We start from the raw sequence: 26,291 nt of genomic DNA, 5'->3' as shown, positions 1-26,291 counted from the left end.
TATGTTAACTGGAATTTAAATAAAAACTTAAAAAGCAAAAGCAAACACAAAATTCCAATCTTGGCTGTATTTTCTGAAATCATTCTCCCCACTTAAGAATATTTGCTAGAAAAAAATGGGGAAAGAATCTGTTCAAAATATATTGGCCACAAATTGTTTAAATATAGAAAATGTTCACACTCTGTAGAAATAAAACATGAAAACAAGGTTTTGTTTTGCTCATCTATATAATGGGTATTTTAAAAATTACTAAAGGGCAATTTAGCAAATGAATGCATTTGACACTGGGTTAAACACAAACTGAATGCTTTTGGAAAGCAGGTTGACAACAATTCATGAAGCCTGCACAATGGTCAGTAATTTCCCTTCTAGGATTCTGTCCTAAGGTTGAATGGAAAAAATGTTGACTAAGTTTGTACCACTTGGTATACAAAAACAAACTAGCCTCGCTACTCTGAGAAGTGAAAGTTAAAGTAACCACAGACCTGGACACACAGTGTAACTTGTGATTACAAATCTTTATTTTTAATCAAACATGACTTTTTAAAAAGCAGAAGGGAAAATTACAATGTTAGTGAAATCTACATAGTGCATAAAGTATATCTACACACAGCTTAGATCTTGTTTTTAAATAACATAATAATGGACCCAAAAGTATCCATATCAATTATACCAGCATCTGATGGTTTTTTTTCAGCCTTCTCTTGTGAACTCCCTCCCAGTGTCCCTCTTGGAGACTTTGAGTACTTCAAGCTTGAGGGTTAGGTGTCTGAGACCTGGGACTAGAACAAGCCCCAGCAGGAGAGTAGGAATTAAGTCTATAGTCCTGGGGGTGGAGTGGGATTAGGACAACAGACTGCTCCCAAGGGGGTGGTAACTGAAGGTCCAGAGGGAAGGGCAGAGGTTTCTTTGTGCAGCCCTTGAGAAATAACTGGCTACTTTCAGCACCTGGATAAAGAACACAGGAGAAAATAGTGAAGAGATCATGGCTATGGCCTCCCCTTGACTCTAAACTAACCATCCAGACAAGAGGGGACCACTAGAAGGAACATAGCCTAGAGCTCTGAGGACGGCACCCCCAAAGAGTAAGTACAGTCCAGTGAGGGAGTCAAAGTCAGTGGGAGCAAACTCCAAGTTCTAGAAACTACATTTGTCTTCTGGTCCAACAAGGGCTTATCTTCTTCCTGGGTCTAGTCAAAAGTAGAATAGAGCACAATTTGGCCTGGGTTATGAAGAAAGAGGAGAAACCCCAAGGCCGGAGGCCTCATTGCCTAGTACTGTCCATCAGAACACAAGAGGAAAATTTGGACTATTCCAACCTGATTGGACCTCTGGTCTCTTGCTCCACAGTCAGACAGCCTCTCCTAAGTTGATCCTTACACCATCAGCATGTGTCTTCAATGATTATACCCATGTCTTAAAAAGCTTCTCCTATAGTTAGGAAAGAAGGATATGGAGTCAGTAAAGCCATATGGAAGGAAACAGTACTGTGTGTCTCTTCTGTGGAAGAGGGCAAAGAATGGAGGGGAGGAGTAGGAAGAGAGGAAACACAGCGCCTATTCCAGAGGCCAGGCATCCTAACACTTGACCTTCCATGCACACACAATTATAAACAGGTCACTTAATACATGAAGTAGCCCTAAAGTAGTTATTTCCTTCATTTAACACACTGGAAAACAGGACAGAAAACTGAGGCAGAGAGTGTATGCTCCCTAAGTTAGAGCCCAAACCAGCGGAGTTAGTATTTGAACCTACGTCTCTTACTGCTAACCCATGTTTAATTTTCCATAGCAAAACTTTTCTCAGGAGCCTTGGACCCATCAGGATGCTTTTTCTAGGACTTTCAGACACTGGTCACCAATGTCCCAAGTAGGAATGCCTTTATGTGGGCTGACACAAAATATTTCTCTGGAATATTGTGGGTAAAGTGACACAATTCCGGTGCCACAACATAGTTCAAACCACCACTTAAGATGCCAATTATCAACTTTTAGTGGATTTTATTTTTATATATATGTTCATATTCTGCTTGTCCTAGCACAAAATTTGATTACAGTTTCATTGACTAAACTGGGTCTGGTACAAATCAAAATTAGAAATCTGGGAGTTTAAGTCCATCCTATGAACATTAATTCCTTTTGTGATAAGCAACCTACCCTGCATTGAGTAATCAGGCCCCTTTCTGCTTTAGGATGGTAGTGTATCACAATATTTTTTGAGAACACTTCAGGCATTCTCCCTGCTGTAAGATAAAATTGCATGTTGATTAATATTCCCTTGAAATCCCTGTCTCATCTCTAATTACTGGACTTCTGAGACTTCCTCAAAGATGTCCCATGTAACAGAGAAACCTAGGAAACTGCCAATTTGCAGAATCTATGATTCTGGTCTACTCCCCATAGTGAACAGTAAGAATTCAAGTAGAGAAATTTGCCGCCCTACACCAAGAATTGCATACTTCATTTGTCTTTTATAATTACCCTTTGCAGTTGATATTCCCATTTTTTTATGAAAAAGACAAAGAGTTTAGACTACTTTCCCAGATATAGAGTGAGATAAAGGTCTGGAATGGAAATCTGGTTTGTTAGGTGGCAAAGCTGGTGCCCTGAGCTGTCCCTGTGGTGCTGCCTCCAGGACGTCTTTCCCTTTCTTGTCTTCTCCAGAAGACATAGAAGCTCACATTGGAACTCTGAGGAAGTGGCTTCACACATTATCTCTTACTGGCATTATCACTTACTGGCATACTAAAGTACCCAATTTGCGGAATTGCTGAAGTCAGTGAGTTAATGTAACAAGAACACTTGTGAAATGTTTTAAAGTTCACAAAACTTTTTCTTTTCAGCACCCAATCAGTGGCTGACCAAAAAGTGAGAAAAGTTGTAAAAACTTGTGTTGGAGCTACAATTAGGGATCCCTGAGGTTATATAGGGGCATTTTCATGCTTACTTGCCATGGAAATGTAATTGCTACTTATATTTTAGATAAGAATATTTCAAATGTGTGTGGGCTTCAGACAATTAGGAATTTAGGGACTACCCACCCACTGTGGTGTAGACTAGAGTTCCCAAAGAAGGCTTTGTTAGGGGAGAGATGATCTGGGATGGGCCTTGAAGAACGGGGGAAATTTCCCATGTAAAAACCAAAATGGTGGTGAAACTTCTCAGCAAAAACATGGCTGTCTGAAGAAAGCTATAATGGTGAGGGTGAGGAGGCTGAAACTTGTTGACTATTGCTGGCAATCTGACGGGAAACAGCAGGATGGCAACCCTAAGACAGGACAGGCCCCAAATTAAACTCTGCACTCTCAGGTTCTGAACTCTGAGGATGTGAAGCAATAGGACCCATTTCTGGCTTCTTAGAGATGCCTGAAAGGCAGAAGAGCAAGAAGTGGATGAGTCTTTTACAAGTAATGGCCAGTGATTTAATGCTTACCTCTCTTTAAAGAATAGAGACCAAGAGGACGTGGTGAGTAAGAAGGATCCTGTCAACTGTTTTCTTTTAGTCCATTCTCCTTAATTGCTATCATCAGGTAATGTGCAAAATATCCAGTGAGATAAGCTTATAAAAAGATGCACCTTATTTTACTCATCTCCTAGATACCCAGATTCTTAGATAGGTTTACTCTAATGACAGACTATTAAACTTCCTCTCTTAAAGAACTTCATCTCTTCATCTTGTAACCATGAAATCTGAGCAACCTTAAATGAAAGATCTTTTTCTTTGAGAATAAGATCCTGTGCCAAATATCTTTGAAGAAGTCAATTAGATTTGACAATCGGACTAATCCAGTGTTAAACCCTTAGAGAAAAGGGAATTGTACCTCACTGATGTATTTTCCTTAGTAAATTGTCCCTCTGTTTTTGATTGGGTTTTGATAGATCTAAGACCATTTTTAAAGCCCTTGTCCACTTTTAGAAGACTGAATATACACATATAAAAAGGGAAGAAAATTAAGGGTATGTTTTTACATTTCAGTTACGTTTGACACGTTTTTTTTTTTTTAATTTTTTTTAACGTTTATTTATTTTTGAGACAGAGACAGAGCATGAACGGGGGAGGGTCAGAGACAGAGGGAGACACAGAATCTGAAACAGGCTCTGGGCTCTGAGCAGTCAGCACAGAGCCCGACGCGGGGCTCAAACTCATTGGACAGTGAGATCGTGACCTGAGCCGAAGTCGGATGCTTAACCAACTGAACCACCCAGGTGCCCCTTGACACATATTTTAATGAAACTACATAGTAGTTCAATCTGCCTCCTGCCATCCCCTCACTGTAATGATGTAAACATTTTACCAGGTAAACACATAGGGCTAAAAATATTATAAACCTAATTCTAATTCATTCAATGGATGTTCTACAACTTAAGCAATGCTTTATTTGAATACACACTTCTAAATTTTCATTATGAAATAAACAGTTGCAAATAGCTAATCAATGTTATTAATGCTACTATTTATACAGAAAAGTATATGCAGGCACTGAGCTAAACACATTACATGTATATACATTTAATCATTGCACATAGAACTTTTCTGTAGTTTCCATTTCCTTTAGGAAGTACTTCCCAAAGCAAGAATACTGGATCAAAGGGGGTGAACCATTTTGAGGAGACTTCTAGGGTGAAGTAGGGCATTTTATCAGAAGTCATAAGCATTCCTGTTTCTACATTTACCATTGGGTGTTTTCATGCATAGTTTCTTTAATAAAATATGTAACATGCCAATCTTCAAGTAGACATTCAGAATTCTTTATTATAGGTTCCACCAGTTGCACAGGATGAAAATAAGAATCTAGTAGTCTACAGTTTCCAGAGATAATATCTCTCATAAGAATAAAAGTCTAAAACTAAGAGCTACTATCTCCTGGATATTCCACTCCCTGAAACATGTTCATATCTAACAATGCCTGCTTGGTGCCTAGTTCTTTCTGGCTTACTGGAATTCCAGGGCTGGAGTCCCTGCACATCTGGCTTTCTATCCCCTTCAGCTCTATGTACCTGGTGGCTGTGGTGGGGAATGTGACCATCCTGGCAGTGATAAAGATGGAACGCAGCCTGCACCAACCCATGTACTTCTTCCTATGCATGTTGGCTGTCATTGACTTGGTCCTGTCAACCTCTACCATGCCCAAACTGCTAGCTATCTTCTGGTTTGGTGCCCGCAACATTGACCTGGATGCCTGCTTGACTCAGATGTTCTTCATCCACTGCTTTGCCACTGTTGAGTCCGGCATCTTCCTTGCCATGGCTTTTGATCGCTATGTCGCTATTTGTGACCCATTACACCACACCTCAGTGCTCACTCATGCAGTGGTGGGTCGTTTGGGCCTGGCTGCCCTCCTCCGTGGAGTACTCTACATTGGACCCCTACCTTTGATGATTCGCCTGAGGCTGCCCCTTTACCGGACCCAAATCATTGCCCATTCCTATTGTGAGCACATGGCTGTAGTCACCATGGCATGTGGTGACACAACAGTCAACAACTTTTACGGAATGGGAATTGGCTTCCTGGTATTGATCTTGGATTCATTAGCCATCACTGCCTCCTATGTGATGATTTTCAAGGCTGTAATGGGATTGGGCACCCCTGAGGCTAGGCTTAAAACCCTAGGGACATGTAGTTCTCATATTTGTGCCATTCTTGTCTTCTATATCCCCATTGCTGTTTCTTCTCTCACTCACCGCTTTGGACATGATGTGCCTCCCCATATCCATATCCTTTTGGCCAACTTTTACCTCCTCATCCCACCCATCCTCAACCCAGTTGTCTATGCTGTCCGTACCAAACAGATACGAGAGAGATTTCTCCACATCCTTAAGGCAGAGTCTCAACCCAAGTGACTCTTCTGCATCTGTGGGGCATACAGATACTTACACAAAAAGGCTCTGACTGGGGAAGCCAATGAAATAACACCCATGCAATTAGGTCTTTCCTGACTTGTGGGAGATAAGGGTCTAAGAAGAATACTAGAATATATTCCATTTGACTATGGATTTTCTCAGTGGAGAGAATATCTGAATGGGGAAATCAGGGCATGAGTTCTTACATAGTATCCCTTTTCATATTCAACTTCATAAAATTATAAGACACAAGCATGCCAACCACAGGAGTAAGATTATTTCTATCTTTGACATTTTTTGTAAAGGATTTCTAGTTTCTTTTTGGGGTATGTTTCGCACAACTTGTAGAAGATAAAATTATACCCTAATACCTTCTTGAAGACAATTTGCAAATTGTTAGTAAAGACCTTGAAAAATTCAACTGCATTAGCAATCTTTTTCCAACCCTTTTGGCTTGCCACAGAAAAGACCTTTTGTTGAGGATGGAGGCAACATGAATGTGGGAAATCTTAATCTAATAGGTTTTGGACTGGACCTCACTGCCCATAGGAGTTAATCCTCAAGCCAGGTCATTCTTCCATCTAAATAAATGTAAATGCAATATCCCACATCTCCTCTTAATAACTAATTGAAAGAAGGGAAGAGGAGACAGAAGGACATTAGATTTTTGTTTTAGAGGCTCTGAGATGGTCGTGAAGGACAGTAGCTACACTGAAATAATGACAAAAAGGGAAGAAAGTAACGGTGGGATTATTGACAGGAAAGAAGTTAGGTAGAGAATACAGTAAAAGTGATGAGATTAAGCGAAGACCCAGTGGTAGATACAAATGAGGAAATAACTTCAGATCCTTTTGGAAAATTCTTGGTTTATTTTGTTATGATTAGACCCTTTTTGTTAATCATATAAATTCTATAACGAGATGATTACTTCAGGCTAGAAACCTACAAGAATTTTGTGGTAACGCATGAAAAAGCAATTCCCAATTCTAGTGTTTCAGAATTATGGTATATCCATTTTAGTTCTGAAATATTTTAGACTTTAAGTCTAAAATGCTCATTTACCCTCAGTTTACAAACCATTACAAAATCTAAAGTGACTTACCTTAGGTTAAAAATAAATCCTCTTAATATTTTGAAAGTATAATCTAAAGAAGCCAATGATAAAGCCACAGCAATATTCAAACCTCCTATCATCCAAAAAAATTTCAAGGAAAACACAAATTTTTTTTTTTATTTTTTAATATATGAAATTTACTGTCAAATTGGTTTCCATACAACACCCAGTGCTCATCCCAAAAGGTGCCCTCCTCAATACCCATCACCCACCCTGCCCTCCCTCCCACCCCCCATCAACCCTCAGTTTGTTCTCAGTTTTTAACAGTCTCTAATGCTTTGGCTCTCTCCCACTCTAACCTCTTTTTTTTTTTTTTTTCCTTCCCCTCCCCCATGGGTTTCTGTTGTTTCTCAGGATCCACATAAGAGGAAAACACAAATTTTTATCTAGCTAGGGGTTTAAACTAAAACTTAGAAGAGAGTTTGCGATATTTTATTTCCTCAGAATCCTATGTCTGACGCTGCTTAGAGCATATTGATTTTCCTCCATTGTTTTGGGGTGAGGAGTGCTTATTCCCTCATCTCCTTATCAAGGACTCTGAAGTCCAGTGCCAAACCCAAGTTCACCTATTTTAGAAAAGTTATGTTCTATGAACATAATTTTGGTGCCAAATATAATATACCCACTGATATTTTTAAAATAGGAGTTGATTAAAAGATAATATAGAAGCCTCAGAGCTAAAAGTTTGTTTTACAGAATTATCTCCTGACCATAACCCTGGGCTTTGGAGAAAATTAAGAAAAATCATGCCCAAATCCATCAGTGGCACCAATGCTGAAGGGAATGAAAAGAAACCTTCATCATAGAATAGTTCTTTGGCATATTGTATAAAGTCCATGATTTATGCTACATAAAACAGTGTGTATGGAGATCCAGGACTTTTATTCAGGGTTTAATTGCATACAGCAGGGTTAGTACAAGAACTCTATAGCCAAACAATCTCAGATATACCACAATATGATACTTCTAGATGATCTTCCATGTCTACCAATGTCCAAAACCAAATACCAAGCATCTCCAACTTCATCCCCCTATGGCACTAAATGAGAGCAAAAAGGAGAAAATACCACGTGGATGGGTGCTCCCACTCCATCCAGGGACAACCACCCATGACAACACCCATACCTATCAGACTCAGGGTTGAGCTGAGTTACAGTAAAGCATTTAATCCCATTGTCAAATGTAGTCATGTCTGGACTTTCATGAAGGTGTGAGCTCAGAGCATGATGGAAGCGAATGTACCCTCGTGAATACAGGATGGGGACATGACAAATAAGTCCAATAATTGAACATCTTATTCAAAGTCAATTTCCCACAGAAATCTTCTGGAGAGAAGATTCTCTACTGGATTCTCTGGTACTGTTGATCCACTGAGATTTGTAATCCCATTCCCACAGGACCCTGGCAAGGATTGTTTACTCTGTATCCTTCTAGTTCTCATTCCTTTGCCCCAGTAACAAGGCTGTGTGCAAAGTGGTCAGAGTGGCCACTCTTATTTTCTTTCAGCCAACTCTTTGTCTCACTTGTGCCTCAGGAATGCTTAGGATCCACTTCAACACCACTTGGAGCCTTGAGAGCCAGGGAGTAAAAGTCATGGTTCCAACTAATGTCCTTCGTTCTGCCAGGCACATAGGGTCTTTGTGCCTAACCTAATCTAAAGCCAGAAAAATAAACCTGTTCTGCCAGATCAGATACCCCACCACATTTTTTTTCAGATCGGATGCCCTTATAAATCTTTTGTCTTTCTGGATCAAGGCTTTTGAACGTAAAAGCCAAGAATCTTCTGTCCTGTTAGAAAGGTAAAATAGAAATCCCTGACTGTTCGGATCTTCTATGACTGGATTCTAGAATTGAGAATTCTAGAATTGAGCTTGAGAAGTGGCTCTGCAAAATATTAAATAAAAACCTAAGATCTGAGGGATCTATACCTCTGGAAATCTTGCCTGACAAGCACAAATCTCCTTCTTGGAGAGTAATATGGTTGTTCACATTTTTCTTCAGCAATGAGGGAAACCAACTCACTTGATTCAAACGGAACCAACACTATCCAAGTATAAAATTTATTATGTTGCTCACAATTGGATAAGAATCTTGCAAGGACTCATTTTCAAGAAATATCTTCAGGTCCAATCCTTATTTGTTAAAGTTGGATGGATATGAAAGTGAGAGTGAGACCTAATCATTCAAGTGATACAATCATCTCACTGTGTGCTATAGGCAGATTAGATAGACAAATATAGGATATAGGTAAGTAGACAGGTAGACTTTCCACTCAGGAGCTAATGTTATTCTCAACTTGATTAGTACAAGATTTCTCAGATGCATCTAATGTTAGGACATTGTACTGTGTCTTCCTGGCCAAGGTGGAACTGTTTCCCAGAATTCCTTTCCCTGTGAGGTTCCTGGTTAGGGCTGGCTGGAAGGCCTATTTCTGTGAGATTAGAAGGCAGTGGTGAAAGAGCAACCATTATTTTCTAAAGGCTTGTGTAGAGTGCCCAATGATGCTGTAGCTCCTTCTAGCTCCCTGATCCTATGGACTCACCTTGTGCGCAAGGAGTAGCCACTGAACCCACAATTCCTTCATCTTCTGCTGTATCTCCTTCCATTTATCCAGACCCTGGGTAAGGTGTGTGCTCAGCTCCATGGTAAAAGGTAGCTCTTTCTTCCAGTCCCCTGCATTGTAAAGGTTGGAGGCAGTGAGTGACATGGATTTGAGGCTTCCTCTGTAGGTTCCAGTTCATCTTTGGGAGACGCTTATGCTTACTCTTTATTCTTCCAGTCCACATCCAGATTTTCTGAGTGTTGGTCCTGCTGAATTGTAGGGTCACTTCAGACACATAGTCTTCCATATAGTTCACCAGATCCCTTAATTCCTTAAGGTCTAATACCCATAATCAACCCCTTATTCCATATCATTCATAGTGGTTCTGCCTTCCTAATCAAACCATAATTGATGAGATTTTTTTTTCTATACCCACCCTCATCCAATCTAAGGCAGGAAGGAAAATCCAGTCAGTACTACTCTATGTACTCTTTTACAATAGGCAGGACCTCACTTTTACCTCTTTAATGATTCATTTTATCTTCCTAAACACTCCTGTTGCCAATAAGAAATTATTCATAGGGTTAGGATAGCTCACTAATAGAGAAATGTTTTACCCTGAGACTAGAACAAAAAGTTAACAAACTAAAAGTTAAGCATACATGAGACATGCATTACTGCAACACAAGGCTTTGAGGAGAGGATCTATGTCATTGAGAGCTTTCCTATACCTGAGAGATTACAAGGCTACAACTAAAGGGAAGCAGTGGCGCATACCGCTTAAAACTATACAGGGGGACCCCTGGGTGGCTCAGTTGGTTGAGTGTCCAACTTCAGCTCTTATAGTTGGTGGATTCAACCCCCACATCAGGCTCACTGTCAGTGCAGACCTCACTTCAGATCCTCTGTCTTCTTCTCTCTCTGACCCTCCCCTGCTCACACTCTCTCAAAAAAAAAAAAACATTTAAAAATATAGAATTTAGTGTCATCACAACTATCTTTTATAAAACATTTTTTTTTGCCACATATGAACCTGAGTATATAAGTTACTTTATAGAAGTTAACTAATTAAATCCTCAAACCCTCAGATATAGATACTATACTATTTTGAAAATGAGGCAACTGGCTTTGGGGAAGTTATTTAATTTCATGAAGGCTCATTGACTTGGGTTTGAAACTTGGTTCCACCACTGTGTCTGAGATCTGTTTCCACCACCATGTTATCACTGTACTACCACTCCCTCTGCTGGGCCATCTTCTGTTGAGATGAACCAATAACCAAGAAAGAAGAATCATTCAACAGAGTGATTTCTGTTTAACCAGAGGTCCTGCTGACTGCTGTAGCTTAACGCAAGTGCCTCAAAGTAGATCAGGCTCACTTACTGTCATCTGTTTATAGACAGTTAAGCTTTGAATAATTCTATTTTGAATTGTGGATCAACAGGAAAGATACTATTCCAGTTCCTATCTTGACTCGAGGAAAAACTTCTTAGAGTTAAATGACAAATTTATGAACATTACTTTAACGCTTATAGGCCCAAACTAAGAAACTTGGTACAGGTAATTATTCCACATTTTCTTCAAGCACACCCTCTGTTGAGTGCCTCATTATCTTTCAAAGTCTTTTCTGGGTTAAGAATATAGTCTTACATAAGAGAAATACCTTCTTGACTGGCAGGTTTCCCCAGTATAAATCTTCCCAAGTCTCCCTGAACTTCTAGGTTTCTGAATTAATAATTTTTGTGTGTGAAAATTATGTTCATCTATAAAGCCAAGCTATACCATTTTATGATAATTTTTATTTTTTTATTATGACATTTATTGTTGGTTTCCATACAATACCCAGTGCTCATCCCAACAGATGTCCTCCTCAATGCCCATCACCCACTTTACCCTCCCTCCTACCCCCCCATCAACCCTCAGTTTATTCTCAGTTTTTAAGAGTCTCTTATGGTTTGGCTCCCTCCCTCTCTAACTTTATTTTTCCCTTCTCCTCCCCCATAGTCTTAAGTTTCTCATGATCCCAAGGCATACAGGAGTGCTGATGCACAGGGGCACTTGTACCCCAATGTTGATAGCAGCACTTTCAACAATAGCCAAATTATGGAAAGAGCCTAAATGTCCAACTGATGAATGGCTAAAGAAGTTATGGTTTATATATACAATAGAATATATTGTATGGCAATAAGAAAGAGTGAAATATGGCCTTTTGTAACAACACGGGTGGAACTGGAGAGTGTTATGCTAAGTGAGATAAGTCATACAGAGAAAGACAGATACCATATGTTTTCACTCTTATGTGGATCATGAGAGACTATTTTTAAACACATATAGTGGAGTACCAATGACTATATGACCTACTAATTTGGGAACTTTGTTGGCACCTGTAAAATAAGATTTTAGAAGATGACCCCTAAACTCCTTTTTTAGGTTTTAAATTTAAAAATAGTGACTTTCCATTCTGGTCTTCTCTTGGTCATTGCCTTTGAGCACCAGATATGGGAGCAATATTCCATTAAGGATCTTTGAGCAGACTCGGCTTCCTGCAATTTTTATCTCCATTGAATGAGGACGTAAACCTCCATTTCTGATGATACAGCATCCAGACATCTTCCTTCCATTCATGTATCTACACACTCCCTTTCCTGTGGGGGATATTGCTGGTAATGACAGAAGCTTAGAAGTAAGAAGACCAGCCAAAGTCAGGAGACTGGAAGAAGCATGGTGTCAGTCATCAAATAGACTGCACTTAGACTCCAAAGTAATTCTTGGGCAAAACTTTGAAGCAGTCACCAAAGGAAAAAAAAAAAAAAAAAAAGGCTACAACTAAGCATATTATAGGACAGAATTCAGGCAGAATGGGCTGTTAAGAATTGTGTGCTGAAAGAGGCAGTGATTCTAGCTCTAGCATTTAAGGTTTTTTGATATGAGTCACTCACATTTGGTCTCCTATAACACTGCCCTATTGTTCTGACTGTATAACTCATGAGTACAAAAATGCCACCCATAACATATTTAAGGAATCAATAAATGTTTGGATAGATGAATGAACTTATGAAAGTATGAATTTCTTTAAGTTCAGATGGATGAGATGATCAAATTACATATCCTCCAGGTATTATAAAACTTGACACAATTAAGACATTACTGTCTTAAGTCTTCAGAAAAAACCTTTAGGGTAATAGATAGCTGTTTGTTATACCAATAGTCCAACTCAAATGCTAACAATACACTTAGCAATCATTATTAAGGGTCACATATTTTCATACTTATCTATCAGTTGACCCTGCAACGGACATAATATTAGTTCCTCAGTTAGTGCTTAACATCATTAGAGATTGAGACATAAAATCACTCTACAGTCCTGAACTGGAAACTACTGATTCTCATTTCTGGAATGAAAATAGGTCCATCTAAATCCTGCCCATTCTAGAAGTTTCAAGTCAAACACTAGGGTCTGTATATGTGCTTTAGAGAAGAGATTCTCTGACTTTGTGTAAGTGAACTCCTTAACTGCATAAAGAGGTGTATAATTTTTCAAAATCAAGTTTACATATAGAATTTGTATCTAATTAAATTAAAATATATAATTCCCAGATTACATTAAACATTGGCATTTTAAAATCAAACTGCTATATCAAAATTCTAAATGTATTTAGTATTATAAAAAATATTTTGATACCCATCATCTGTTTAAAATAAGGACAAGCTCTCTTTTAGCCATCAAACTTTACATCATCCTTCTTTTTCTGTAAAATCCTAGCATTTGTCTTTTTAAAAAGTGTTTTTACAGCCCCAGTGTCACAAAAGGAAAGCTTCAGAACTAAGGAGGGGTACAAAACCAGGACTAACCAGATACATTCTTAGAGGGAGGTCTCAGGAATGTAGGAACTCAACTACCAAAAGTGACTAGACATCCCCCAAACTGGACTCATACCCAAGAGCTCCTCAGACCCCTGGATTTTAGTCATGTCTTTGTGGAGGCAGCTCTACACTGAAGGGAGCAGTGAGGACCATTCTTTAGTCTGCTTCTAGTAAGGTTAGTATATCTGTCTCTAACTCACTAAGCTTCCCAAACACCAGTGGGCAAGGAACTCTCCAAAGAGTGATGATAGAAATATTTTAGAATTCAACTCTACTTGATGTCAAAACTGCTTGAAATGTAGACCAAGTGCCATTCCTGGGAAGAAGGAGGAATCTAATGCTGGGATTAGAGCAGAAACCAGAACATGCTTCCTCAAGAAAGAGATGTGCAGGACTGGAGTAGATCGAGGAAATCCAAGCCAGTAGACCATAAACTTGATCATTCACATACATGTGTATATGTATACTTATACATATGCAAATATTAGACAAGTATTATATTTACATATAAATGTACATTATGTAATATGTACTTAACCATTACATACCATTATATTTTATATTATAAAACATACAATAATGTAAATATTAAAAGGCTGAAGAAAATAACAAATGAAAATTCTGAGTATACCATTTTGTTCTCCTATTCTACAGACCAACATTTTTAGACAATTAGGAGTTTTGGAATCTACAAGATATATGTACAACTTTAGCATATTCTACAGTTTATGGACATTCTATCACCTCATGACTTCTCCAACTTTCTATCCAACTCCACATGTCCTTAGATTCTGAGGGCCATGCCTGCTTTCATGTCATTCTACCTCCATGCCAGGACATGGCTATGTTCTTTTGATTTGTTCCCTCTACTTAGGGGATCACATACTCTTTTTAAAAATCTGACTTCTAAGCTTATGCATGTGACACCACAAATAATATCTCAAACATAAATGTTTGAGGGAGCTAGAGTTCATAGGTTGGAATACCAGAAAAGAGAGAGAATGTACTGGAGATCTGCAGTCTTGACCTGAGTACCATTCACTACTTTTATGGGAGGAAATCACTGAAACTAAGGAAAGACCACCCAAGAGTCTTAGAGGAAACAATCTCCAGTTCTCACACAGGGCTGGGAATAGTTCTTTTCCCACAAGCTGGAGTGGAAATCCTCATGAGTCCTAAGATTTTTTTTTTCAAAAATGCTTTTTTTCTCAGTAGTGATAACAAATTAAGCCTAAACTGAAAGCTGTTGAGTCCTGACTAACAAAGCCTAAAAGCAAAACCTAAAGGATCACATTGTTTCCAACAACATAACCATGACCCAGAATAAAGCCCAACAATGTGCGTATGAACACAGAAGTATCCAGTACCCAAAAGTAAAATTCAACACATCTGGCATTCACTCAAAATATTACCAGGAAATATGAAGCACCTGGGTGGCTCAGTCAGTTGAACCACCAACTTCGGCTCAGGTCATGATCTCACATCACAGTCGGTGAGTTCAAGCCCTGCATCGGCTCTGTGCTGACAGCTCAGAGCCTGGGACCTGCTTTGGATTCTGTGTCTCCCTCTCTCTCTCTCTGCCCCTCCCCTGACACTCTCTTTCTCAAAAATAAACATATATTTTTTTAATTATCAGGAAATACACATAAGAAAAATCAAAACAAATCACAAAGTACAGATGATAAAATTAGCGTATAAAGATAGTAAGCATACAGAATACAATTGTAATGGTATAACAGGCTAGAGGAGAGATTGAGCATATTAGGGGCATCAGAAGATATAAAAATACCTAAATGTAATTTTCACATTTGAAAATTTTAATATCTGAAGTAAAATATATTTGTTTACCTATGAAAATTACAATATCAGATGAAATGTACAATATCAGAGATTTAAAAATACAATAAAGGGAAATAAAAGGCAAAACAGTGATGCAGAAGCATCCTGAACAAAACACGACATGAAAGTATGCTCAAATTGTGGTTATTTCAAATATTGCTTGTTAAAATGTAGGCTAAAGTTTGCCTTTTTTGTTATGTTAGTCTGCATTCAAACTCGGTGGTTTGGCCATTCCAAACTATCAATGTGCTGGGGCTGCTCTAGCTAAAATTGATGTCTGGATCAGTCACGGATCCATGCAGAGGCATTGTTTGGGCAACTTACAATTATTCAGGGTTCAGAAAACCCAAAAGTAGGGTGCAGGAATTGTTGGAAGTGTTGTGTTTAAGTTCAAATTAGTGCACATTTTCTGTATCCTCTTGTATCACTTATATAACTGTAAAACTTCAACTCTAAAAATAGCATCCATGGGGGGGGAAAACAGAAAGGGTGGGAGGCAAACCATAAGAGACTCTTAAATACTTGAGAACTGAGGGTTGATGGAAGGTGGGGCAGAGAGGGAAGTGGGTGATAGGCATTGAGGGCACCTGTTGAGAAGAGCACTGAGTGTTGTATGGAAACCAATTTGACAATAAGTTATATTTAATATGAAAAAATGAATTAAAATTCCCAAAGTTATGGTAAAGTCCATGTATTCTTTATCTCCAACCAAAAATAAAATATAACTCACCAAGGAAAAATAAGATAAAAATAGCATACATGTATTCTGATGACTATGCTCCATCTAAGCACACAGTGTTAATACAAGATAAGAAATAACTCACCTTTGATTATTGTGAATAAAGCTAGCAGTGCATACTGTTATTACATAGTAATTGAGTTCCTATACTGTCAGACTTACATGTTGGATTAAATCATTCTGTGGAGGGTATGAGTTTCATTTCTGCACCAAACATAAGGACAAATCAGGTCTTCGAGCCTGGAAATACTTATTTAATCCATTTACTATATTCAGCTTACTAAATAACAATGACAGATAAATAGTTTCCAGAATTTGCTGTGGAACAAATACCCACAAAATCTGTGTCATATAACAGTAAAAATGTATCTCTCATACACCTGGAGATTGGCTGAGATGACTCTGCTGATTTCAACTGAATTTGCTTATCCATTTGCAGGTCAGATGGGGAACCTGCTGATCCAAGCTGGATTTGGTTGTGAGGTTCTGCTTTAATCTGCAAGTTGATCAGGCATCTCTGCTCCACATTTTCTTCATCGTCATTGAACCAACGAGCTAACCAGGGTATATTGTCATGTTGCAGCAAAGTCAGAAGACAACAAGCCCCATTGCACGAGCAAATTTCAGGTCTTTGTACTGCATCTGCTACTGCCCCATTAACAAAGTGGTGCAGATGGCCAACCCCTGAGTCTGTGGAGTTATATACTCTGGGAGAGTAGATGTTTTTGAATACCAATCTAATCTATTATCCAGAATGCCTGAACTCAACTCAGGAAAAAACAAGCAAGAGTTTGGGAAGGCTCAGGGAACAGTCAGAGGCTCTTGGTTAATATCACTTCCTTCATTGCTGTCCAGTTAACTCATGTCTGGATGACTGAGACATTTGGGATCTGGTCAGAGACCTATTGAAAGCAGCACCCTCCATATGTCCCTATGAGGTAAATCATGGTATAACATGAGGAGGGTCTGGGGATGCTTTTTCAGAGCCTACCAAGTTTCTTTGTTCTTAGAGAAACTCCTTTAGTTATGATTTAGGAAAGAAAAGGTTTAAAAAATTAAAAAAATAGAAGAACATGGTTGTATAAATAGACCTTCATGAAAGTGTATGAGAGCTTCTTTAAAGAACTGACTAAAGGAGTGTTCAATTATGAATTTGCATAAGGAGACAAAGGCAGAAAGATAAGTGAAATCCAGTTTCATTTTTAGGACGTACTAGAAAAAGAAATAGTATACTTTCCTTTTCTTCAAATACTCAAGGTCTCGAACTGTCATGAACTAGAGGGCAAAATAGCTTACAACTCCAGCAATCTGCTTTCCCTGGGTTATGTTATAAAACAACTCCCAAATGTCATTTTACTGCAAGAATAACAAAATCATCCTTGTTCATGTTATAGTAACATTTTGGGGTCAGCGGTAGCTATGCTCCAGACTATAAGTCTGATTCATCTCTCCATGGATCTTCTCAATCATGGGTCTAGGTTGAAGGAAACACCCTGTACAGGGACATGCTCATTCTTGTGGCACAGGCAAAAAGAAAGAGAGAAGGAAAATACACAAATGCATTTTGAAGTTTGTGATTATTGTGGAATATTTTAAGACCATTCAAATTTCATTGGCTGAAGAAAGTCACATAGCAAGACTTAGCATTCCTGGAGTGAGGAAATTTCCCTCCCATGGTAGAGGTATGAAAAGTAAATATCTATGAACAATAATACAGTCTACCACAACTATATATTATAACTTCTTTAGCTTCAGATGTCTCAAGTTCAAGAACAAAGGGTATTACTCTTTCCATAATACATAGCTCAAAGATGGTATTAAGCTCTTCAATAAACATTACTAATGTTTTTTTAGAAATGCATATGTACATGAAAAGTTAGTTACATGATATGAATATATATAAGGGATGTCAGAGGACTCCTTTGTTAAATGTTCAACAAAGGAATTGGCTGTTCCTTGAACTTCTTTTCTGATTCACACTGACTTAGTGGAAGAAATAAGTCTGCTTAGAAGTGGAGCTGTCTAAGTGTAGAGCCAATAACATTGGGTGTAGTAGGCTAATAGAGTGGCAGAGGCTGGAGGCCACTTAAAAAAACTATGGAAGCAGTTATAGTACTGGAAGTAATGCTGGCCTTCGGGTCACAAAATTTGTGGTTAATTACTCAGTCTAGATGAAAAGTTCACAAAACCTCAACTTCTTGTGCCAATCTCAGCCAATATTCCTATTGTATTTCACCTAGATGGCAATGGCATTTTGGAAGCTTCTTTGTTTTTCTTAATCATGTGATAGGTCTATGAAAAAAGGAAGGTCAAACCTCTGCTACCCGATGGACTAAAGGGACATACCTGGTTTGATCTAACTGGATCTGTGAGGAATAAAACCTCATTTTCCTTGTCATACTAAAGAATTGTCAAACTTGGAGATTACAAATTTCCTACTTGAGATTGTTTTTCTCTCTGCCTCAATCCAGCATGCATTCAGTACTGAACTGATAGATAAGGAAAAAGTATGCATCTACACATTCTTTCTTTGAAATAGACTGAGCACATGATCACGAATCTGTTTGGTCTTGATGCCATAAATGATGGGGTTGATCATGGGTGGAAAAAGAAGATAGAAAATAGCAAGGAGTATGTGGACATGAGGGGCAGCCTGGCGAGCCACACGGTGCATGACTGAGGAGATGACCACAGGTGTGTAGGTGGACAAGATGGCACCTATGTGAGACACACATGTCCCAAAGGCCTTGTAACGGGCCTCCTGAGAGGCAAGCTGTAGAACTGCTCGAAGGATGAAGATATAAGACAGGATAACAAAGAGCAGGTCCAACACCACTATAAACATGGCCACAGCAATGCCATAGATATTGTTGAAGCGAGTGTCTCCACAGGCAAGCCTTACCACAGCCATGTGCTCACAGTAGCAGTGGGCAATTAGGGGGCCTCGGCAGTAGTGGAAACGTCTGAGCAGAAAGGGGAGTGGAGTCATTAGCGTCACAGCCCGAGTCACAGCAGCCATGCCAATCCTAGTGATAAGGGACCCAGTCAGGACTGTGGTGTAGTGCAGTGGCTTGCAGATAGCCACATAGCGGTCAAAGGCCATGGCCAGAAGCACTGCTGACTCCATGATAGAGAAGGAGTGGAGAAAGAACATCTGGACCAGACAGGCATAGAAGTTGATCTCCCGATCTCTGAACCAAAAAATAGCTAGCATTTTGGGAAGTGTTGTAGAAGAGAGAACCAGATCAATGACTGCCAGCATGGCCAGAAAGAGGTACATGGGCTCGTGGAGGGCTGCATCAGTCTGGATGATGAAGAGGAGGGTGCAGTTGCCTAGCAGGGCCAGAGTATAGGCGAAGGAGAATGGAATAGAGATCCAGACATGCAGGTGTTCCAAACCTGGAATTCCTACCAGCAGGAAGGAAGTTGGATGGGTTGTGGTAATATTGGAGACTGTCATGGTTTTTTGATATCTTCCTTGTCTATTTTTACAGGGCTCCTTCACCTTCTATATATATAGAGAGAGAATTAGCTCTTGTTCCTGTTGCTAAACTTTAAACAAAATTGGTTAGTAGTCCTCATAGACCTGGATAAGTATAATCCATGTTTTCTACCCTTAAGGAACTTTGAATCTCATTGAGTAGATAGAACATAAAACATCATTAGAATTGATATTACAAGACAACTTACATAAAGAAATGGAGAAAAGGCAGTGTTTTCTGTGTTCATGGTGACATCAAGAATACCCTGATAAAAGAAGTGAAAATATGTTTGAACTAATTCATTGTTTTAGAAGACACATTTGTACATGATGATCAAGCTAAGCTAACAATCACAAAAACCAATTTACTGTCCTGAAATCTCAGGCCTTGAGTGTCTGTATAAGTTGAATAAAGCTTGCAGTTTGTAATGCCCCGATTTATTACAAAATCTGTTTTCTCTAGCACTACTCTGAGATATGGTTGCCACTAGTCACATGTGACTGTTTAAATTTGATTAAAATTATTCAATATCTCAGTCACAACACTTAAGTGCTTAAGAGACACACATGACTAGTAGCTAGCATATTGGACTGTTCAGAAACAGAATATTTCCATCATTGCAGAAAATTCTGTAGGAGAGAACTGCTCTGGAATATATCTTTCAGGTCCTCTCCACATTCACAAATCTCTGTAAGTACAGCCTTGCCTCTAGCTTACTGAGAAAATGAGGAGCTGCTGTGTCTTTTGGTTCTCCATCTAAATTCATGTTAAACTCCCTATTCATGTGGCTCTCCCTCCATTCTCCTCACAGCTTCTTCATTCTCCTCACAAGAGAACTCTCATCTTTAGCAAGAATGCTATTTTTTTTTACTATTTAAATTCAAGTTAACATATTGTGTAGTATTGGTTTCAGGAATAGAATTTAGTGATTCATCGCTTATGTATAACACCCAATTCTCAACCCAAGTGCCCTCCTTAATGCAACCCATCCCCCTACCCACTCCTCCTCAAGCAACCCTCAGTTTGTTCTCTGTATTTGAGTCTTTTATGGTTTGCCTCACTCTGTTTTTATCCTTTTTCCTTCCCTTCCCCTATGTTCATCTGTTTTCTTATAAGTGAAATCATACAATATTTGTCTGACTTATTTTGCTTAGCATAATACACTCTAGTTTCATCCACATTGTTGCAAATGGCATGCTTTAATTCTTTTGGATCACTGGGTAATATCAACAATTTTTATCTTTCCCTCTAGCTCATTTTTATTTTTTCAAATCATTAAACACTGGAGTGGCCCAGTTTTTATGTGATCTTTCTTCTCTTATGGGATACAGTTAATGTGGGTTTTTTTTTTAAGTACAAGTCCTTATCTCCAAGCCCCTGTTTCTTCCTCTCTAAATAAGGAATAGCAATGCTCTGTTTTTATGTAAGTATTGTAGGGAAGAGTAAGTGGGATTATATATAAAATCCTTTTGTACAATCAGGATTTGCTGAGCCTTATTTGTCATATAAGTGTATCTCTCTCTTCCTCCATAAAACTACACTTTTAAAAAATTAATATTCTCCCTCCTTTGATCAGGTCTGAACACTCTGTGTTCAACAGTGCATGAAGCCTACCTCTCTCAGATTCACAGTCTCAGAGTGGGAGCATAATGGAGCCAGTCACCTTCCCCTAATATCCAGAACATGGGAACCTGTTTTTGTAGTTAATATTTTATCCTGTTTGTACTATTTCAAGAGCTAAAATGACCACTCTAGACAATAGAACTTGTCTATTTGTTTTTTCTCCTAAAATTGTTTAGAGGGGTCTCATACACAGAAAGTACTCAGTTAATGCGTGCCTCTATTTTAAAGTCAACAAAATATATCCTTAAAAGATATCAGAATGATGGATTTGAAAGATTAAGACTCAAACAGGAAGATAGTCACCTAAGGTCCTTCAAGGATGTGGCTTGTGGGAGAAGAACCTATACGAAATATTTCTCATTGAGCCATTCAAATAAAAGGGGCCAGTATGATTACCCCATCAGCAACCCTGGAAGAACTTGGAACTCAGGAAAAGGGGGGGGGGATAAAATTTTACAAAGTATTTATCTGCTTGCTCTAGGCAGGCCCTAGGGAATAGTAAAAGATTTTAAAGTTTGTGGATATTTCTATCTATGGAACTTCTAGGGTATGGACTCAAATTTATACAAGTGCTCACATATTTTCCTGTCTGCAAGATTTAAAAATTTATTTCCAAGTACAAATATTCATCTATAAAATGATTGAATTCATAGACAATATAACAAAATGTGAGTTTTTATTACAGAGGAGCCTAAGAAGGTAAAAGCCATTAGAAAGTCTTTGCTGATGCTCATTAACCAAGAGTTTGCACTGTTAGAATTTATGCAAACTTCTAAAATCAGTCCCTATCACATACTGTATCATGATACCTTATTTGGATCTGTTTCAGAAATCACATTTGTTTTCTTTCATTTCTTTGACTTATTTTGATGTATTATGAAAAATTGTGAATTTCCAAGAGCATATTATTACCAAGATGATTTTGTCTCCTTATATTTGAAATGGCATTGCAAAATGATTTCCTGTAGAGCTTATCATTGTAGCAGAGGTCACTTTAAAGACTGTTTTAAAGAATAATGCCCAAGTTAATGGCTCCTATCTCTTCCCTTAACACTCATTCTCTAGAAGGAAGAGACCAGTAGACAATGGTTGAACAGCATGTTTCAATTAACACATCATTATTCAAAAATATATATTTCTTACCTTTCCCTGTATCTTTCTAGTTCAGGCTCATTTTCTCTCTTGACTAATGCAGAAGCCTCCTAACTGGGCCCAGGGATACTGGTAAGTGTGGGAAGAGGAATGATAAGTGAGAAATGATAGGATCCACATAGGAATAATCAGCCAAAACTTCTTGGAGGTGAACCAGTGTTTCTGGTTATCCTCTATAGGGAAGGGAGTTTCTGGAGTTTGTAGACAAAATATTTGGGTTGGATTCTTAGTACTTATGCCTCCTTTGTTGAAGAGCCAAAACAGAGGCAATAAAGGAACTGGGGAGAGAGCAAGGAGTTGATGCTTAGGAACAGGACTAGGTATGGGAGGAAATTGAGAGTGTCCTTATCCTTCCCCACTCCCCACATGTCACCTCTTGTTTTAAAAAACACAAGAGGACTCCCCTGACCCAAGGCTCCCACCCCTTGAGTTCCCTGCAGCCCATGCCACCTCCCTCTTTGTGGTTCAAATCATGCCTCCCAGGGGTCATGCTTAACTCTCCAGACACTGGGTGCTTCAGGTAAATCCTGCTTGTGCCTTGGTCTTTAATGTGCTTCTGTTTACCTCTACCCCATCCTTCCAGTGTCTCCTAACAAAGTGAGACTCATTTAAACATATAAACCAAAGCCAATTCCTGTTTGTGACCTGGAAGGGCAGGAACTCCAGCCTAACCAAGCAAAAATATCTGATCTTACTTTGCATACGTGTTATATATTGGCTGGAGCTAGACATGAATTTCCAGCTTGTAACTTTGGAATGGCACTTCCCTGATCTCAGATGGGTTTCCTTATCTCTAAAATGGAAATCATAATCCCAATTTTTCCTAAACCACAAGAAGAATAGATCACTATGTAATCGAGAAGCCATTATGATTATGATGTGATTACTTGTTAATAATTACCACTTATAAATAATAAAAGGTGATATTCTACCTACAACTGGACTCAATGCTGCTATTTTTCAAAGACCCGAGAAAGGAACTAGTTTATACCTTATACCTGAGTCTGCCATGGATGATGACGACTACTACAATTTCCCATAATACTTTATCTTTAATTTGAAAGATGCTCTTTTAATTTTGACTTAATTTTGTCTTTATTTTGTCTTATTGTGATAAGAACACTTGAGACCTATCCTCTTAACAAATTTTAAGTGTACAATACATTGACTACAGGTACAATTTTGTATAGATTCATCTTAACTGAAACTTTATGCCTATAATTTTCCATTTCCCCTCCCCCCAGTTCCTGGTAACCATAATTCTAGTCCTTGATTTTATGAATTTGAATATTTTAGATACTTCATATTAGTGTAATCCTGCAGAATTTATCCTTCTGAGTCTGGCTTATTTCACTTAGCATAATAAACTCAAGGTCCATCCATAATGTTGCATATTGCAGAATGTCTTTTTTTTAAGGCTAATTAGTATTTCATGAAATATGCATACCACATTTTCTTTATCCATTCACCTGTTGATGGACTTCTAGGCTTTTTTTCCCACTTCTCAGCTATTGTGAGTAATGCTGCAATGACTACAGGAGTGCTAATATCTTTTCAAGATCCTGACTTCAATTCTTTTTGGATATATACCAAGAAGTGCCAGATCATATGGTAGTTCCATTTTTAATTTTTTGAGAAACTTTTGTGCTGTTTTCCATAGCAGCTGCACTATTTTGCATTCCCATCCACAGTGTGTGCAAGAATTCCAATTTCTCCACTGTGTTCTCTTCACCAGCACTTGTCTGTCTTTGATAATAGCCAATCTGACAGGTGTTAGGTGATACCTCATTGTAGTTTTGATATACATTTCCCTAATAATTAGTGACCATAAGCATTTTTTCCACATACCTGCTTGCCGTCGGAATGTCCTCTTTGAGGAAATGTGAATTCAAGTCCTTAGCCCATTTCAAAATGGGGTTATTAGTTTGAGCTGTAAGAGTTCCTTATGCTTTTAGAGATTAACTTCCTATCAAATACATGGTTTGCAAATATTTTCTCCCATTCCATAGTTGCCTTTTTACTGTTGATTGTCTTCTTTGCTGTGTACTTTGATGTAGTCTTTTTAATTCTCGTTTTGATATAGTCCTACTTGTTGACTTTTGCTTTTGTTTCCTCTTCTTTAAATGTCATTCCATGAAATCATTGCCAAGACCAGGGTCATGAAGATTTTCCCCTATGTCATCTTCTAGGAGTTTTAGAGCTTCATGTCTTATGTTTAGTCTTTAATTCATTTTGAGTTGATTTTCATGTATGCTGTAAGATAGGAATACAATTTCCTTATGTAGATGCCCAGTTTTCCCTTCACCATTTGCTGAAGAGACTGTTTTCTCTATTGTGTATTCTTGACACCCTTGTTCATGGATCAATTGATCATCTGTGTAGATTTATTCCTGGGTTTTCTTTGTGTCATTAGTCTATATATCTATGTTTATGCCAGTACCATACCATTTTGATTACTATAGTTTTGTAATACTTTTTGGAATCAAGAAGTGTGCTGTCTCCAGCTTTGTTCTTTTTTTCTCAGGATTGATCTGACAATTCATAGCATTTTATAATTCCATGTGAATTATGGAATTCTTTTTTCTACGTCCATAAACAATATTTGTGGTTTTCATAGAGGTGCATTGAATCTGTAAGTTGCTTTGGGTACTATGGACTTTTTAATTCTTCCAATCCATGAACACAAGAGGTCTTTCCATTTTTTCATGTTTAATTTCTTTCAATAATATTTCTTAGTTTTCAGTATTTAAATCTTTTACCTCATAAGTTTATTCCTAACTGTTTTATTCCTTTTGGCGCTATTATATATGGGATTTTTGTACTAATTTCAAGATAATTAGTATATACAAACACAACTTTCTTTGTATATTGATTTTTGTATTCTGTAAATTTACTGACTTGTTTGTTCTAACAATATTTTTATGGCATCTTTGGGATTTATTATATATGAGATTTGTCACTGACAAAAGGATAATTTTACTACTTCCTTACCAAATTTGGATGCCTCTTATTTCTTGTTAGTGCTTTGGCCAGGACTTCCAGTACTACATTAAATAGTATTAGCAAGAGTGGGCATTCTTGCCTTGTTCCTGATTTTAGGAGAAAATCTTTGTTTTTCACATGGAGAATGTTATAGACTTTTCATATATAGCCTTTATCAAATTTATGTGTTTTTCTTCTAGTGCTATTTGATTTTATCATATAAGTATATTGAAATTTATCAAATGCTTTTTCTGCATCTATTGAGATAATCGTGATTTTTTTAAATTCCTTATTCTGTTGATGTGGCACATCATTAATTGATTTTTTTTAATATTTTTGTATATATAAGACCCCCCAGAATAAATCCTACTTGGTTGTGGTGTATGATCCTTTTAATGTGCTGTTGGATTTGGTTTGTTAGGATTTTCATGTCTATGATCATCAGGGATATTAGCATAGTTTTCTTATGATGTCTTTGGCTTCAGTATCAGGATAATCCTGGCCTCAAAAAATGAGTTTGAAAGTGTTCCCTCTTCTTCGATTTTTTTTTTTGTCAAGATTGAGAAGGAGTAGTGTTAATTCTTTAAATATTTGGTAGAACTCACCAATGCAGCCCTCTGTTACTGGGTTTTTCTTTAATGGGAGATTTTTTATGACTAGCTTAATCTCTACACTACTTATGGGTCTGCTTTGGTTTTCTATTTCTCCATGATTTAGTTTTGGTAGGTTATATGTTTTAAAAGCAATCTCAGAGGGGCGCCTGGGTGGCTTGGTCGGTTAAGCGTCCGACTTCGGCTCAGGTCATGATCTCACTGTCCGTGAGTTCGAGCCCCGTGTTGGGCTCTGTGCTGACAGCTCAGAGCCTGGAGCCTGTTTCAGATTCTGTGTCTCCCTCTCTCTCTGCTCCTCCCCTGTTCATGCTCTGTCTCTCTCTGTCTCAAAAATAAATAAACGTTTAAAAAAATTAAAAAATAAAATAAAAGCAATCTCAGAGCTCTATACCCCAACTATACATAGTTCCTTTTGACAGAAGTATACTGGATCTAACTTTATCTTTCCTAACTGTTGGCTTCTGGGTGTGTACTGAGCTCTCCTTATGATGGATGATCTCCTA

At 38.2% G+C, this 26,291-nt stretch overlaps 3 protein-coding genes across 6 annotated transcripts in view; 2 read left to right on the top strand and 1 right to left on the bottom strand.

The window, feature by feature from the left end:
• The window catches only part of TRIM21 (tripartite motif containing 21), a 145,997-nt gene that overhangs the window by 59,410 nt on the left and 60,296 nt on the right, over nt 1-26,291 (top strand). For 2 of the 4 annotated variants that reach the window (XM_042957960.1, XM_042957961.1), the window contains one exon: nt 16,378-16,876. The exons of the other annotated variants lie outside the window; for them this stretch is intronic. In XM_042957960.1, the coding sequence (XP_042813894.1) occupies nt 16,872-16,876 (5 nt within the window). In that variant the 5' untranslated portion in view covers nt 16,378-16,871. The remainder of the gene's footprint in view (nt 1-16,377; nt 16,877-26,291) is intronic. 4 annotated transcript variants of the gene reach the window in all.
• On the top strand, nt 4,827-5,840 carry LOC102972499 (olfactory receptor 52M1-like). The gene has a single exon (XM_007089417.2). It carries the CDS (start codon nt 4,887-4,889, stop codon nt 5,838-5,840), a length of 954 nt encoding a protein of 317 aa, XP_007089479.1. The 5' UTR covers nt 4,827-4,886.
• Nucleotides 18,454-19,406, bottom strand: LOC102951591 (olfactory receptor 52K1). The gene has a single exon (XM_007089358.2). It carries the CDS (start codon nt 19,396-19,398, stop codon nt 18,454-18,456), a length of 945 nt encoding a protein of 314 aa, XP_007089420.2. The 5' UTR covers nt 19,399-19,406.

The sequence above is a fragment of the Panthera tigris genome, chromosome D1, assembly GCF_018350195.1.
Source record: "Panthera tigris isolate Pti1 chromosome D1, P.tigris_Pti1_mat1.1, whole genome shotgun sequence".
Classification (NCBI taxonomy): Eukaryota; Metazoa; Chordata; class Mammalia; order Carnivora; family Felidae; genus Panthera; species Panthera tigris.
Note: the sequence above shows the minus strand (reverse complement) of the source record. Positions and strands in the feature narration are given on the sequence as shown.